This window comes from Pseudochaenichthys georgianus, chromosome 7, assembly GCF_902827115.2.
Source record: "Pseudochaenichthys georgianus chromosome 7, fPseGeo1.2, whole genome shotgun sequence".
Lineage (NCBI taxonomy): Eukaryota > Metazoa > Chordata > Actinopteri > Perciformes > Channichthyidae > Pseudochaenichthys > Pseudochaenichthys georgianus.
The window spans coordinates 10,620,106-10,634,528 of record NC_047509.1 but is presented as its reverse complement, the minus strand read 5'-3'; the positions used below and the strand labels follow the sequence as shown (position 1 = coordinate 10,634,528).

Sequence of the window (14,423 nt, the reverse complement as noted above, 5' to 3'; positions counted from 1 at the left end):
AGTAACTGTATATTAAAAACTATATTAGAGATGCACCATTGTGAAATGTCTCAGTCGATACAGTTCTAGTGTAGTTATGACGATGAAAATCTTAGGTCACAGGCTCCTCCAACGGTGCAACACAATAAAACAAATAAAACAGAAAAACAGAAAAAAAATAGTGGAAGTAAATACAAAAAGAAAAATAGTAAAATAGTGAAATAGTGCAAAATAGTCTATATACAAGTGATTGGAATATGATATATTAGATAATTTTACTGAGGCTGTTGTTTTGTGTTGTTATTTATTCTAACAAATATTATTTTTTTTATAAAAAAAATAAAGCTGATTTCATTCATCACACTAAATCTACAAATACCTATAAAGCACCTTTTAACAAAGTATTTATAGTCTTCGATACAATTACTTTAGGAAAAATATTTTTAGTACCAACCGTAAGTGGTTGCATTTGACTCTTGTCTGTCATAATCCATTATCACTCGTCATTTTTATCATGATATTCTTGTCTTCAATAGGCCTTCATAACAAAAGCCTAGTTAAGGTTTTTTCTAAAATACTCACATTTAAGTGACCTCGTTCACTTATCATCACCATATCCAACGAACTGGATAAAAAGTGCGTGTCGGTATTATGAAAATAGTATTGTGTACGGAGGAAGTACAAAAGTATTAAGAACACTCTTAACTAAAATATCATTGTAAGCTTAAGCATCAGTATCTCCAGGATATTGGACGATATCAGAGCATCAAGGCAAGTTAATTTATAAAGCCTCTTTCAACACAAGAACAGTAAACAATGACCACTGGCCACAAACCTAAAGTACACATACGCAGGGCCGTCCCTGGCCAATTTGAGGCCCCAAGCAAAGTTATATGATGAGGCCCTCTGTTTCGCGAGCGTCGACCGGGGGGGTGCTAGTGGAGCCTCGCAGCGGCGAAACCACTCTAATTGCGCTGCATAAGCGCATAGGTGCGCCACATTTGCGGCTTAGTTGAGGCTCCCTCCTCAAGATGAGGCCTCCTCAAGATGAGGCCCCCTCCGCGAGGTGAGGCCCCACGCAGTCTGCGTGATCGGCCTGTAGGGAGGGACGGCCCTGCACATACGTTTGGAGGCAGGGGTGTCACGATCTGTCCGTGTTGTGTTTTGTCTTGTCTTTTTCTGTCTTTGGTTTCCTGTTTTATTTTGTAACGTGTTCACCCCCCATTCCTGCCTGTTGCTTTCTGTCTGTTTTCCCTGCCTGATTACCCGATTGTGTTCACCTGGTGCCCCTGTGTTTTCTCCTCCCTCCTCACCTGTCTCTTGTTTGTTTGATTAGTCCTGTGTGTATTTAGGTTCTGTGTTTTCTGTTAGTCTTTGTGAGTTCCTTGTCGTATTTGGACGTTGTTCACGGGGTGAGAGTACTGTTTTGTCCAAGTTTGTTTCAGTAGCCTTGAAATAAAGGTATTTTTTCTGTTCATCTGCATTTGGGTCCTGCTTGCCTCACTCAGCCCTGACAAGGGGTGTATATAACACATCCTGTGAGAGTTGTATAGCAGAACTTGCTTCTGTATTTTGCATTTGTGTACCTGAAGGTTATACATTTGTTTCACTGTGGGTCCAGTAAGAACAATGGTGTCAAGAGGCGAAAGTTTGCGAAATTATATTATCTCAGTGAAACGCATGTAAAGAAAAGGTATAGATTTGTCAGAGTGGGGTGAAAATGTACGCATGTTTATTTTTAAAAATATTTGAATATGTTGGAGTTTAAATGTGTGTTGGACATGCTGTAGCTGATGGCTCAACAGGCAGTGGATCCATATCTTGCTTGAAGAGCATTCTGGTTTTCCTCAAGTCCGAGCCAATAGGATTACACAATATTTATACAAAGGACATGCTAACCAAGTGTTTGTCAATACATCAAGAGAAGGTACAGTATATAAACTCTGGATTTCCCTCTCAAAGTCACCCTGTTACCTGCTGCAAGTGCAACCTCAACTGATCATCATAACAAGGTAAGGCTCTCATACTTTTCTATCATTATGGCTTCATCTGTTTTGATCGATACCTACAGAAAGAGATATCATAAATTCATTATTACGTTTAGTTTTCACTTGTGAAAAAGTGAAATCACCTTTTCATGTCTGGTGCTTTACAATGTCTTGTTTCAGTAAAACCTACAAACTTTTGTGTATATTACTTTTCTTCTCTATTTCTGAATTAGAATTGTTTTAATTTTGTAATTGAGGTACACATTAAGACATTAAATATACTTGTAAATGATGCATTAACTTATTAATATACTGCTTCTTTACACAGATGGCTTCATGTCTTCATTTCATTGTGGTCCTCTGTTTGACCAGTGGACTGTGGAGTGGAGCAAATGTAAGTTTTACGCACACTAATACATTTATAATATACCAAGATCTTCAGGGTTATAATAAGGTATTGAACAACTATACAATTAAGTTCATATTAATCCATTGATAATGATTTTTTGTTTGTGTTCACAGGCACAGAAAGAAGGTTGGTAATTATAAAGGGACTTAATTGTTCTACCTGCTGCTCTAACAATTAATTATTCTCCAAAATTAAGGTTTTTGTTACATTGTTAAATTGTTGAGCTGCTGGTGAGGAATAGTAACACAAAGAGGGGATTTCTCCTAAAGGATTATTACTTTAAAATATGTTGTAGTCACTCCACCAATATGGAGAGGAAGAATGATTACTGCACTTCTTTGAGGTTTTAAATTGCTCCCAAACTATAAAATATCATTGTAAAGCTTTTCCTCTCATACTTATTCCATGCCAGATTAATGAATGTCCTTATCCTCTTTAGAAAAGCCATGCTATGTCCCATGTAAGACCTGCCCTTCTGGATGGACTCTGTTTGAAGATCACTGTTACATGTACAAGCATGCTGCTAAGACCTGGGCTGATGCAGAGGTACATCGAGGAACAATGCGAGTTATAACTGACCAACATGTTTATAGAGTTCTCACTTCTATTTCCTCATTTAACTCTCGCTTTTCTCTCACTTGCTTTGTTATTTTATTCAATCCACACGTTGCATATTAGGTGGACTGCATTGCCCTTGGTGGAAATCTGGCTTCAATCCCAAACCAAGGGGTGTACACATTTATCAGACAGATCGTAAACACAGCGACTAACGCAAATGAAACGACTTGGATTGGAGGCAATGACTTGGCAAAGGTGAGTAATTTAATATTAAACACGATGCAATGGGTTCGTCTCCTTTGAGCCTGACCTTGAATATATTCGTAATTAAATTTGCACTTAACTTGATTGTTTAATATAATGGAACCAAGGTAAAGCTGACATCTGGACACTGAACTATCAGCATAGTTGGATGGGGTAAAATAGATTTTTTTTAAATTGGATTAAATTGATCATCAAACTTTTTTTTAGGAGGGCTTGTGGATGTGGAGTGATGGTACCAAGTTTGTCGCCAACAACTGGGCTCCCGGCCAACCCGACAATGATCAGGGTCTAGAAGACTGCTTGATGATGAACTGGAGGGGTATGCACTAATAATCTGTTTACCACCAGCAATGTCAATTTAGCTCCTAAAATTCATGTTACAAAAGTCATCTTTGGTAACTGATAACCTTATATAATCTGGATTATGAATTTCATTTATTTATACATAACATTAAGAGTAGAATCCTATAAAAAGTATTAGATTGATATACTATTATGTAACTTTTTAATTATTTGATCTACCTGATCCATTCAAATGTACTTGTTAAAAATGTGAAGTTAGGCTTTAGAAAACTGTGACCATTTCTGACATTGTGCACATCAAATAATTGTGTGATTGATATTTTGTTTGTTTCCTAACTCTTAAACTCTAGATCGTATCAACGATGCTCCTTGTACCTATTTGAGACCCTTTGTTTGTGGCGTGCGCCTGTGAAGAACCCTGGCCCCCACATGCTGACACTATGATGTCACCACCCCACTCGTGATGTCTCTCCCACCAGGGTGTCAAGCCTCGATGACATCACTGCTGGAAGCCATTTTGAAATTTCTGATTTTATTTCAGCTGATTTAATAAATGGATACATCCTGTCTACATGTGCCTACATACATGTGTCTCATCTCTTTTAAAGCTAAATATGTGTTCATTTAGAAAATAAAATCGAATCAATCAACTGGTTTATACGACAATAGGGAAAGGTAGAAGAAGTAAATCGACAGCCCAAAACATGAACGGTAGCCACAAAGCAGGAAAATGCACACAAGTATGTGGACAAGGGTGTCAATCTTTTGACACAAGTACATCATATCTGCTGGCCTATTTATCATCTCCCCGTTGAAGTTTGTTTCTATCTTTGAAGACTATATAGTTTTCTCTCATATTCATGCCAATAATATCTTATATCTAATAAAACTAGAGAGTATTTTGCAAAGGAACACACCAGCTGCAATGCCAAACTGGGTGAGGGGAGTTAAGTGGGGGTGCATTTTTTGTGATATCAAATGGGGACAGGCTTTAAATACCCCTTACCACACCGTGCTGTGACCATACTTGTTCAAGTTTGCGTTCATTTTGATCTTGCAATATAAACACAGGGCAAGTTACAACAAAATAATGTGCTCATTCCTGCCAGAGAAGTTGGTTCCAGGACATTTGGTCATGATGAAAGACACAAAGGCTCAATTAAGCGTTTTAGCTACTGTTCTGTAATATTGACCGCCATTTCCTTTATGAAGCAAAGCAGCCTCCCTGTCTGTGTCCTCGCGCTGTCCTCACATCCCCGGACTGTGAGACAGACTCGGGGGAGCACAAGGATGTCAGTATTGTTTATGAAGCAGGGTATAGAAAGTACGTTATTGAAATGAAAATACTATTTATTTACTTTTACAAACGGTAAGCAGCTGGGCAGATGTATTGCAGGACATGTGTTGGACACAGTTGGACTGTATGGTTGGACTCTGTCTCACAGGCAGGTTGCAGTGTAACATCAGGAGACTGGGCCAATTGTACATTCTCAAACTGCTCCACTTAGAACTAACTAAACAATGCAGGGATTATTTTTAATATTGTATTCAATAACACCAATACTTAAAACAGTATGAAGGGTTTGTAAATAGTTCTCACTTATTTTTCCTCATTTAACTCTCGCTTTTCTCTCACTTGCTTTATGTTATTTTATTCAATCCACACGTTGCATATTAGGTGGACTGCATTGCCCTTGGTGGAAATCTGGCATCAATCCCAAACCAAGGGGTGTACACATTTATCAGAAAGATCATAAACACAGCGACTAACAAAAATGGAGCAACTTGGGTTGGAGGCCATGACTCGTCAAAAGTGAGTGCTTTAATAATATTATATATTCAGTTTTTTACTTGGTAATCTTTTTGATGATATTCTAACAGGTGGGATTTGGACTACATGTCAAATATATTTGTATTTCTGATTGGATTGAATTGACTTGTTTTTGGAGGGTGTGTGGATGTGGAGTGATGGTAGCAAGTTTGACTTCAAGGGCTGGCCCGTTGGCGAGCCCAACAACTCTGGAAAGGGAGAACATTGCATGCAATTGAATTTGAAAGGTATTCACTGATTATGTTATTGTCTGAAAATAATTGCCCGATTAATCGATAGCAGGTCTAATTGTTTGTTTGTTAATTTTCAGAAAGAGATTTTCCCAACGACACAAAGTGCACTCAGGAGATGCCTTTTGTTTGTCGCATGCGCCTGTGATGATCCACGTCATGTGATGTCAAGTCTACCAGGGTATCAGGCCTCGATGATATCACTGCGAGAAGACCTATCGACATTTTTGATTTCATTTTTGCTGATGAAATAAACGGATACATCCTGTTCAGCAATCTGTCTCATTTGTTTTATAACATCTCAATATTTTGATGTTAAACATAAAAATAATTCACACATTTCGATTCTGTACATTTAGTTTATATCTGCATATAATTTTATTGTCATTACACAGTAGGCCTACTTATTATGTAACAAAATGGTTTCTCTGCATTTGACCCATCCTAGTGTTAGGAGTAGTGTTACTATATATATACAATTATAACATTTCATAACATCATATTTTTCAATTATTTTGCATTTTGTGTGTGTCGGAGAGAAACTCCTTCTGGAGCTAACTTTGGGATTTTAGCCTTTGCAGACCATTTTCATGCACACAAACCTATTTAACACACAACAGGAAAGGGAACCCCCCTAAAAGCATAATAGGGCCCCTTTAAATACAAAAACTGTCCATCATTAGTCCGACAGTGTGACCACTTCCTTCTGATTACTTATTATTTTGTGTAATAATAACTCTTTAGTCATGCAGAGAAAGAAAGTGCAGGTTGTTTCCGCTCCCAAGACACCCAGCCACTTCCTGATCCTTCTGACTGTCTAACAAGGTATTGTGATAATTCAAGACATTGTTCTCCACATTCGTACTAAGTCCGAGCTCTGGGTATACACTTATTTCCTTTTCTCTTGTCATATAAGTGTAATTAAAAGATGTTTGTGTTCAATCTGATATGTTATAGTCAGCACCATAGTGACACTCAAGAACAGTAACAGAGTGAGTAAAGTTATTCTGTTTAATTTGATACTTCCCGATTGAAAATGGGGAAAGAATCATAAAAAGAAAATGTGCCACCACATGTCAAACATATCAGAACAAGTCATTGTACAATATGTACAAAAAAAAAAGACATAGGCCTACTATAGTATTTCAAAAATATAAAGAATCATGAGAAAATCACAGTATAGTCAGAAAAATACAAGAAAAGTCACAGTGTGCTATGTCCGAAAAAGTATGTGATACAACAAATGTATAGCAGGGTATGCAGGAATCCTGAAGTCAAATGTTTGTAATGGACCTTTTTTAAGACCCTTTCCATACATTTTAAGACCTCATAGCCACTTGGAGTTTTAACCGGTTACCTTGGCGACACACTTTACCTCACATTGACTATATACAGTATTGATTGTCCTTCCTCCTTATCTTCCAACCATTTGGACGCAAACTTGCATTTCCCCATAACGATGTTGCTTAGCAACCGTCGTAAACGGACCTTCGCGCTATCAAGCAGTGAGCGCGCGATGTCCTGTTCAGATGACGTCAGATCCAACGGGATGCCATAAATAAACTACACAGAATCACACTACACACCTACGCAATGATTACATTCAGGCAAACTGTAGAATACAACCTCTTTGGACAATTTATATACTTATTGAAAACAAGCTGCAAAATGTAATACCTTGGAAAATGCCGTTTCATACTTTTTAATAGCCTTAATTTTCGCTAAATTGATTTATGAACTTTTAATACTTTTTAAGACCACGCGGACACCCTGTATAGCATCACTGTAACACAGTCACAGTAGTCATTATATAGTATAAAGTGCAATAAAAAAAATCATTATATAAACTACAAGTATGTGTGATGTCCTGGCTCGGGGGAAGCAACATAGTGGTCAGACAAACATCTATATTTTGCCAAACTTATAAATAAACAAAGGGAAATAGAGGTATCAAAATCAGAGTGCAGCTTTGAATAAATATAACACCTTCATTCCACAGATGGTTTATTGGGTCCACAGCAGCAGCACGACATTCATTGATATTCACGACAAATCATCAAAATAAATTAACAAACAAATTCAATTCACATCGAGCGTATTTCAGTGCACATCAGTTGTGGAAAGCTTGACTTGAAATACATATAATGTTTATGTTAATTGTGTTTTAACACAGTTAAGTAACTTAAGTTCATGATTGGATAAGACAACCATGAATATTACTCACTAACAACTGGAAATGTCTTCATTTTAATGCTGTAACTGAAGAAGTCCATTTCATGTTTTGCATTTCCTTACCTCAGAGATGATCTGAATGGTCCCTTTGCTCTTTGAATACTGGAGTTAAATATCATTTATCTATCATCCATACAGAACGGGTAATCCTTCATTTCACTTACAAACAGACACAAGCGCAATTGTAAACACACACACACACACACATTTCACCAATAAATAGCATTTCATAATTTATTTTTGCCCCTGTATCTACAATTATATCCCTTTAGTGGAACATTGCCCCACCTGAAAACGATAGCTCCAGTTTGTATCTCTTAAGGATTCACATTACTTTGGAAAAAAAAATACATCCCATTATTCGGAATGTTTTTCTATCTGGATAACAACCAATCTGTTTGTTGCACAATAAGAGATCTTTAAGGGTTTCCTTTTACAATTTTGTTGATGCGTTGTTATTTAGAAATGTTGATTATTGCCTCTTTTTGTAGAAAGGTGCATCATTTCCACCTGCCATCTTTGTTTGAGTTAGTAACCGAAGTTGCAACTTAGGAAAGGACTGAACAATCTGTCCTTGCACCAGACAAATATTTCAGATTTTTAGAAATACCTTAAAAGGTGGGGAAGGTAATTTTGGAGAAACCAGCTCGAGTGCGCTACAATTTGAAAATACACAGCCGGAACAAATCTGCCACTTCCTTACAGAGCCCCTCCTCCAACACACACAACCGCGCACATGACCAATGAGGGCAGGAGATCAGTTTGTGCCCAGATGGAAGGCTGACAGGCCGGCTAAAATGATTGGTCGTGCTTTTTACAGTACCACGGCTTCCCCAGATTACTTTTTTATGGATTTTTTGTCAAAGCACTTCAGATATTCATTGCTATCGGGACGTTAAGAGCATTCCATGGAATATAACAAAAAGTGTATCTCGAGCCGGTTTCTCAAACTTACCTACCCCACCTTTAAGAACAGTTTTAATTATTGTTAAAGCACACAAACTGGGGCTACCTGAAAATATGATTCTTCAGTATCAGGATGCACATTTTAAAGTATACATATGCAGTGATGACTAAACCCTTACTCTGACAACAACACTAGTCTGTATAAGGCCCAACCACAGATGAACAGGGAGTGGAATGTATCGGGTCGGAGTGGAAGCATTGCAATGAGAGAAAGGAGGAGAGATGGAGGGAGAAGAAACAGGGTTGTTACTCTGTGAGGGGCACGGAGATAGCCGGGCCCTTGGGGTCATCAAAGCGGTCCATAGTGTGGAGCTGCATGATCATGTGGAGGCCGTAGGTGAGCACCAGCAGCATGAGGAGGCTGGTTATCAGACCCATCCAGATCCCCGGAGAGAAGAAGCCTGCGCAGTCACTGGCGTACGAGAAGTCACTTCCAGTCACGTTGAAGCCCTGGATCTGTGCAGGGAGAGAGGAAATAATGGGTGAGGGCAGGGAAACAAATTGAGTTAACCATAGTTCAATCCCTCGGTGTGTCCACAAAAACAATATTAGTGGGCCTACCGGGCAACAGACAAATCAATTATAAAGAAAAAACAACTATATCTTACCTGAAAGTCTGCAAAAGAGACCCTCCACTGATTGGCTGGATCTTTAGATGTGCGTGGGATGAGCACGGGCCAGCGGAAGTTGGTGACGGAGCCGCAGCGGTACGAGTACTCAGCCGGGGCGTAAACATGTCTGCTCCCGTTAAATGTGGCTTTGGTGCCGTCGTACTCCAGCTCCACGGCGTCTAATGTGAACCAGCGGCGCGCGGACACCTTGTAGTGACGCTGGCTCATAGCAAAGCTGGATGCACACGCACAGAGATGGGGCATTGAAGGTCACCCATTGGGATAACTCAAGGAGAATGTTGAAGGCTTATAATTTATTCTCAACAATACAATGTATATTTGCAAGTGTCATGTCACATATTTGGTCGTACTTACATGAGTTTGAAGCTGCTGTGGCCCAGAACTCTCTCATAATTAAGAACCAATCTGCAAAGAGCCCAAAGAGGAAATTAAAGACTATTTCAAATACATTATGATGAATGAGGAGATAAGATGACTTTTGTTTTCAGCGAAATACGATCCCAGCATGAACTAACGGTATGAACTACCTCGCTTTGGATTTGTTGCAGGTTGAGCCGCCGAGTTTTGGGCTGACTCCCTCTCCAAAGGTGGAGGGGGTGAGGTCGTGCTCTTCCCAGCGCCCGCTCCGAAGGATGCTCACTGACAGGCCTGTGGCCCACAGCATGATACAAGTGTCATCCCCCTCCTGTGGAAAGAGGGACAAAGAAGCAGAGGGCAGGTTCATTAAAGTAATTGGAGTGTAAAGCTGGCATTAATGCGTATGTGACCCGCTCTATCGGAATCAGTCGGAAGTCGCAACGGCTCATTTCAAACTAAACGTGGATTTGCGTAAAAAAATTGTTTTTATTGTTGACAATTCCAATGAAAAGACCAAAACCAAAAATATTTTAGTGTGTCTTGCGATATCTAAACAGCCTATTAACACTGAAGACAGAAACATTTATAAAAATCACAATTAGTATAGAATCATTTTTAAATATGTCCTAAAATAGCTGGTCTCTATAGTTTATTATCAAATAAAATCAGATGAAATATTGAATTTGTTGGGACCAATTTCCTGCTGCGGAATAATCCACATCCGCAGGCTGCTGCACCCCCGCTGTCTCACGGAGAGATACCGCAGGTCTTTCCTTCCTGCAGCGGTCAGACTATACAACCAGCACAGCCCCTAGTTGACCCCCCCCAACAAACTATGTGCAATATGTGCAATATACGGATAAATGCCGTTAATAACTGTGTAATATATACCTGGCTGCTAAATCCTTAGAACTGTTACAAGGTGTGTATTTTGTAAATTATGTAACTTGCTGCTGTTAAATACCAAACAACTATGTGCAATATGTGCTATATGTGCAATATATATAGATGCCGTTAATAACTGTGTAATATATACCTGGCTGCTAAATCCTAAGAACTGTTACAGGATGTGTATTTTTTTTTAATTATGTAATTTTTTATTATATCATAACTTAGTACTTTTTTTAAATGCATGTCACATATTTAACATATGTAACATTAAGCTGTCTGTGGCTCTTGTTCCTGCTGTAACTACGCACATGTCCCCCCCGTGGGACTAATAAAGGTATTCTGATTCTGATTTGGTGCTCTAGGGAGAATTGTGGCATGAGGATGTGTGTGTCCGGTGTTCATAGTAATGAAGGATCATGTCAACCAGTGCAGCTCTAGGACACAGAGGGAGAAGAAATATCCGGTGTTGACACATTCACTGCTGTTTTTCTTGGCATTTGTTGGTCAAAGTAAAGTAGGGTGCTTTTATGGCTAAACAAGAACGCCAAGTTGGAATTCAAATGCACTAGAAAGAAAAAACTGCGCCACTCCACCTTAAACTCCACTGGACCGTAGATCCCTTCCTTCTCCTTGATCTTGCGCAGCCTCTCCTTTTCTCTCTCCCTCTCGCGCCATCCACCTCGCGCCTGCAGGAGAGAGCGCCCTCCGCCAACGCCCGCTTCCATGGAGAGAGACGCAGCCTCCTGTCAAAAGATAGAAAGAAGACGTGAATAAACTGCAGCAGAAAGACAGAGATATTTAAACACATAGAACATAGACTCACCCTGGAGGGCTGCAGGGCTGTGTAGATGGCTGTGTACGGGACAGACTGGGTCTTCATGGTGCTCAACACCTGGCCAATCATCTCATCTGAAAAACACCCAGTTCATCTATTGGCTTGGCATTACCCACCAAGTCATCACATGCAAAGAAATACTGAATGTATTTCAATTTAAAAACAAGTTACAGGTTATTAAAGTTATTTGCATTGCTTTAATGCTTTTACTGTTACTTTTAAATGTTCACGTTAATGCATAATGATGTATGTAACTCTCTTTCTCGTTTCTGTACTGGGTCAGACAGACTCACCGTTTCCACTGAGAATATCTTTGGCCGACATCAGATCAGCCCTGCGAGAGAAACAGAGCGAGCAACAAAGAGATATATGTATGAAGAGAAAGTGGAAAGAAGTAAGGGAAATGATTAGCACAACTACATTTAGATAAATTAATAAATAAAGCCCAAACGTCCATTAGCGTTTCTCTCTGCATGTCAAGGTGTTCTTCAGCTTCTACCTCTCAATCTGATGCTTGCAGCTGCACTCAAAACGCCTTGTGCAGTGATTTTATCATCACTAATACTCAGGGGTTTGTATCCAGTCGATATCACACATGTGGGAAATCTTTGTGAAGCTTTTTTTCTATTTTTGAAGCCAAGGAAAAGCATGAAGCTTCAGGGCATCAAATGAATTACAACAGTGACATCTGCTGGTTTAAAAAAATGACAGCAGCACTTCAATACTGGCGCCAATGTTCTTACAACACCTCCATGTTTTTCAACAATGTGAGACTAAAAGCCCCCTCTACATTCCCTTCAGGTGGAGCGGTGTACCTACCCGAAGCCGTACGGCAGCCTGAACACCAGCAGGGCGGGCGAGGAGGCGTTGAGTCTCAGCTGACTCAGTGTCTCAGGATCCATGTACAGAGGAGAGGTGTCCAATTGGTCCTGCAGCTGGCCAATCACTGCATTGGAGGCAGGCCAAGACACAGCAGGTAACACCAGAGGGGAGGACGAGGACCTCAGAGCCCCCTATGGCACACGATGACAAACAAAACATCTGTCAGTGAGTCTACTGTTCATGGTCTGTTTGATTTAGGTAATAGGAGTAGAGAATGAGGGTGAAAAAGATAACATTTGAAAACATTACACTGATTTACGCTCTCAATATCATCATCATACCTCCAGGTTCGGGAAAACACTGTCTTGCTTGTTTCCAAAAGCCCCTCCATACATAGTGAAGTCCTCTATGCTCATCTGGGATGGAAACAAAGAGTAACAAGCAAATCAATCAATTATACTTATCTCCATGTTTCTCTGTGAAGTTAGACAGACACATGGGGGGGTCTATATTAACTCTTATCCTGTTGTTCTTTTGTGGGTTGACAAATGGGACAATACCATATACAATTAGCAAACCAATAATAAAAAAGCATCTTTTGTCTCTTTATCCTATATAATGTCAATGTTACTGGACGGATTTGAATAATATCATTATTACAGATTAGGCATTTTAAAAGTGTGTGTGTACCTTATCCTGAAGGAACAGCACAACATTTCTTGGGCCCACACTCAGAGATTTCTCCAGGTAGGAGGCCAGCTGCTGCTGCCCCACGATGTGCCCTGCTGTAGGGGGAGACTGACTCGGTACGGAGACCCTGGAGGATTCAAAGCAGCGGTGAAAGAAGTTAGTATTCAGAACATAAAAGGTATATTTACCCATACTATAATGTAAAAGCCTTAAATAATATGTACGGAGATGCCTTTAACATCTTAAAAGTATGGGTATGCAGGTATACTATTACTTCAGTTTTATGAATATATATTCTGTCCTAAATCAAAAAAGGCTCATGTCATAAGATAAAATGGACCTTTATTGATCACCTTAGGGAAAATCAGGTGTTATAGCAGCAACAGAATAGAAGAAAAACACAGGTAGCGCACATGAGAATACGCACACAGATATTGAGATGTATTTACAGTATGAATAAAATAACAAAAATACCATGACTTAAACCCTGATCAGGTGAATGTATGTATACAGATATATTGAGGTTAAATATACATTTAAATGTGTAGGTTATCCAAATGTGGATGCATTCAAAGGAATGCTTTTAAATGAATCCACTGCAACAAAATGCGTATTACTAATAACACTGCTTATCTCTATGACAATACGGAAACAGCTTGCAGGATGACAGGTGATATGGCACCTGCCTTTCATAATAAGGATTGTAGGAAAATCCCATGTTACGCTATTATATTTTAATTATTTAAAACGCCTTTGCAACACTGTATAGTCTGCATCTTACTAAATATTATAGCAGATAATCGTCGATGATAGTTTAACGTTCATCCCAACTGACATTCAGCTAACCGTTAGCTAAACGGGAATAAGAGCGTCAAAGCCCGTTAGCCCATTCAACCGCCTCTGTGAGACGAAAAAAACGAATGAAACTCAATATTACTCACCCCTCACTTGTCCACATAATAAGCGGCACCTGCTCATCGCAATTTCCCGTATTTAATATGTTCAATATACCAAGAAAAACAGCCAAACACGCAGAGATGCTGCGGAGCTGCGGTGTCTCTTTCGTCGCCATCTTTACGATCACCCTGACAGCAGCAGGTAACGTGACGTCCTAGGATGTCCACAAAACGTGACGTCGCGTGAGGTCACGTGACGAAAAAGACGCTCTCTGCAGCATCAATACTGCAATACATGTAGGGGGAGGTCTGCACTCTGCAGTATTTCTTTTTTATTTAAAACATAATACCGTATATGAGCAGTGTCTAAATCAGCTGCATCCAGTGCTGAAAAAGTAACTTTGTGCAATTATTAATTAAGGCAAAATGTATAGGCACTTTTAATGTTATCCTACTTTATTCTTTCATAACATTTTTTGACAGCTTCAGTTAACTTGCAGATTTTGATCACTAATAGGCCACTTACGTCTCATAAATTAA

The 14,423-nt window shown here is 39.4% G+C and overlaps 2 protein-coding genes across 2 annotated transcripts; one reads left to right on the top strand and one right to left on the bottom strand.

The window, feature by feature from the left end:
• Nucleotides 1–1,348: 1,348 nt before the first annotated feature.
• LOC117449759 (galactose-specific lectin nattectin-like) lies at nt 1,349–4,072 on the top strand. The gene is made up of 8 exons (XM_034087627.2): nt 1,349–1,391; nt 1,942–1,991; nt 2,296–2,361; nt 2,490–2,502; nt 2,816–2,922; nt 3,055–3,189; nt 3,406–3,517; nt 3,852–4,072. The coding sequence occupies exons 3-8, from the start codon at nt 2,296–2,298 to the stop codon at nt 3,911–3,913; spliced, it is 495 nt and encodes a 164-aa protein (XP_033943518.1). The 5' UTR covers nt 1,349–1,391; nt 1,942–1,991; the 3' UTR covers nt 3,914–4,072.
• A 3,477-nt stretch (nt 4,073–7,549) lies between these two features.
• On the bottom strand, nt 7,550–14,084 carry atp6ap1a (ATPase H+ transporting accessory protein 1a). Its single transcript, XM_034087413.2, has 11 exons — nt 13,929–14,084; nt 12,988–13,114; nt 12,639–12,713; nt 12,295–12,488; nt 11,769–11,809; nt 11,464–11,549; nt 11,234–11,383; nt 9,920–10,077; nt 9,747–9,797; nt 9,369–9,606; nt 7,550–9,216 (listed from the first exon to the last, which is right to left on the bottom strand). The coding sequence occupies exons 1-11, from the start codon at nt 14,057–14,059 to the stop codon at nt 9,007–9,009; spliced, it is 1,461 nt and encodes a 486-aa protein (XP_033943304.1). The 5' UTR covers nt 14,060–14,084; the 3' UTR covers nt 7,550–9,006.
• Nucleotides 14,085–14,423: the final 339 nt, after the last annotated feature.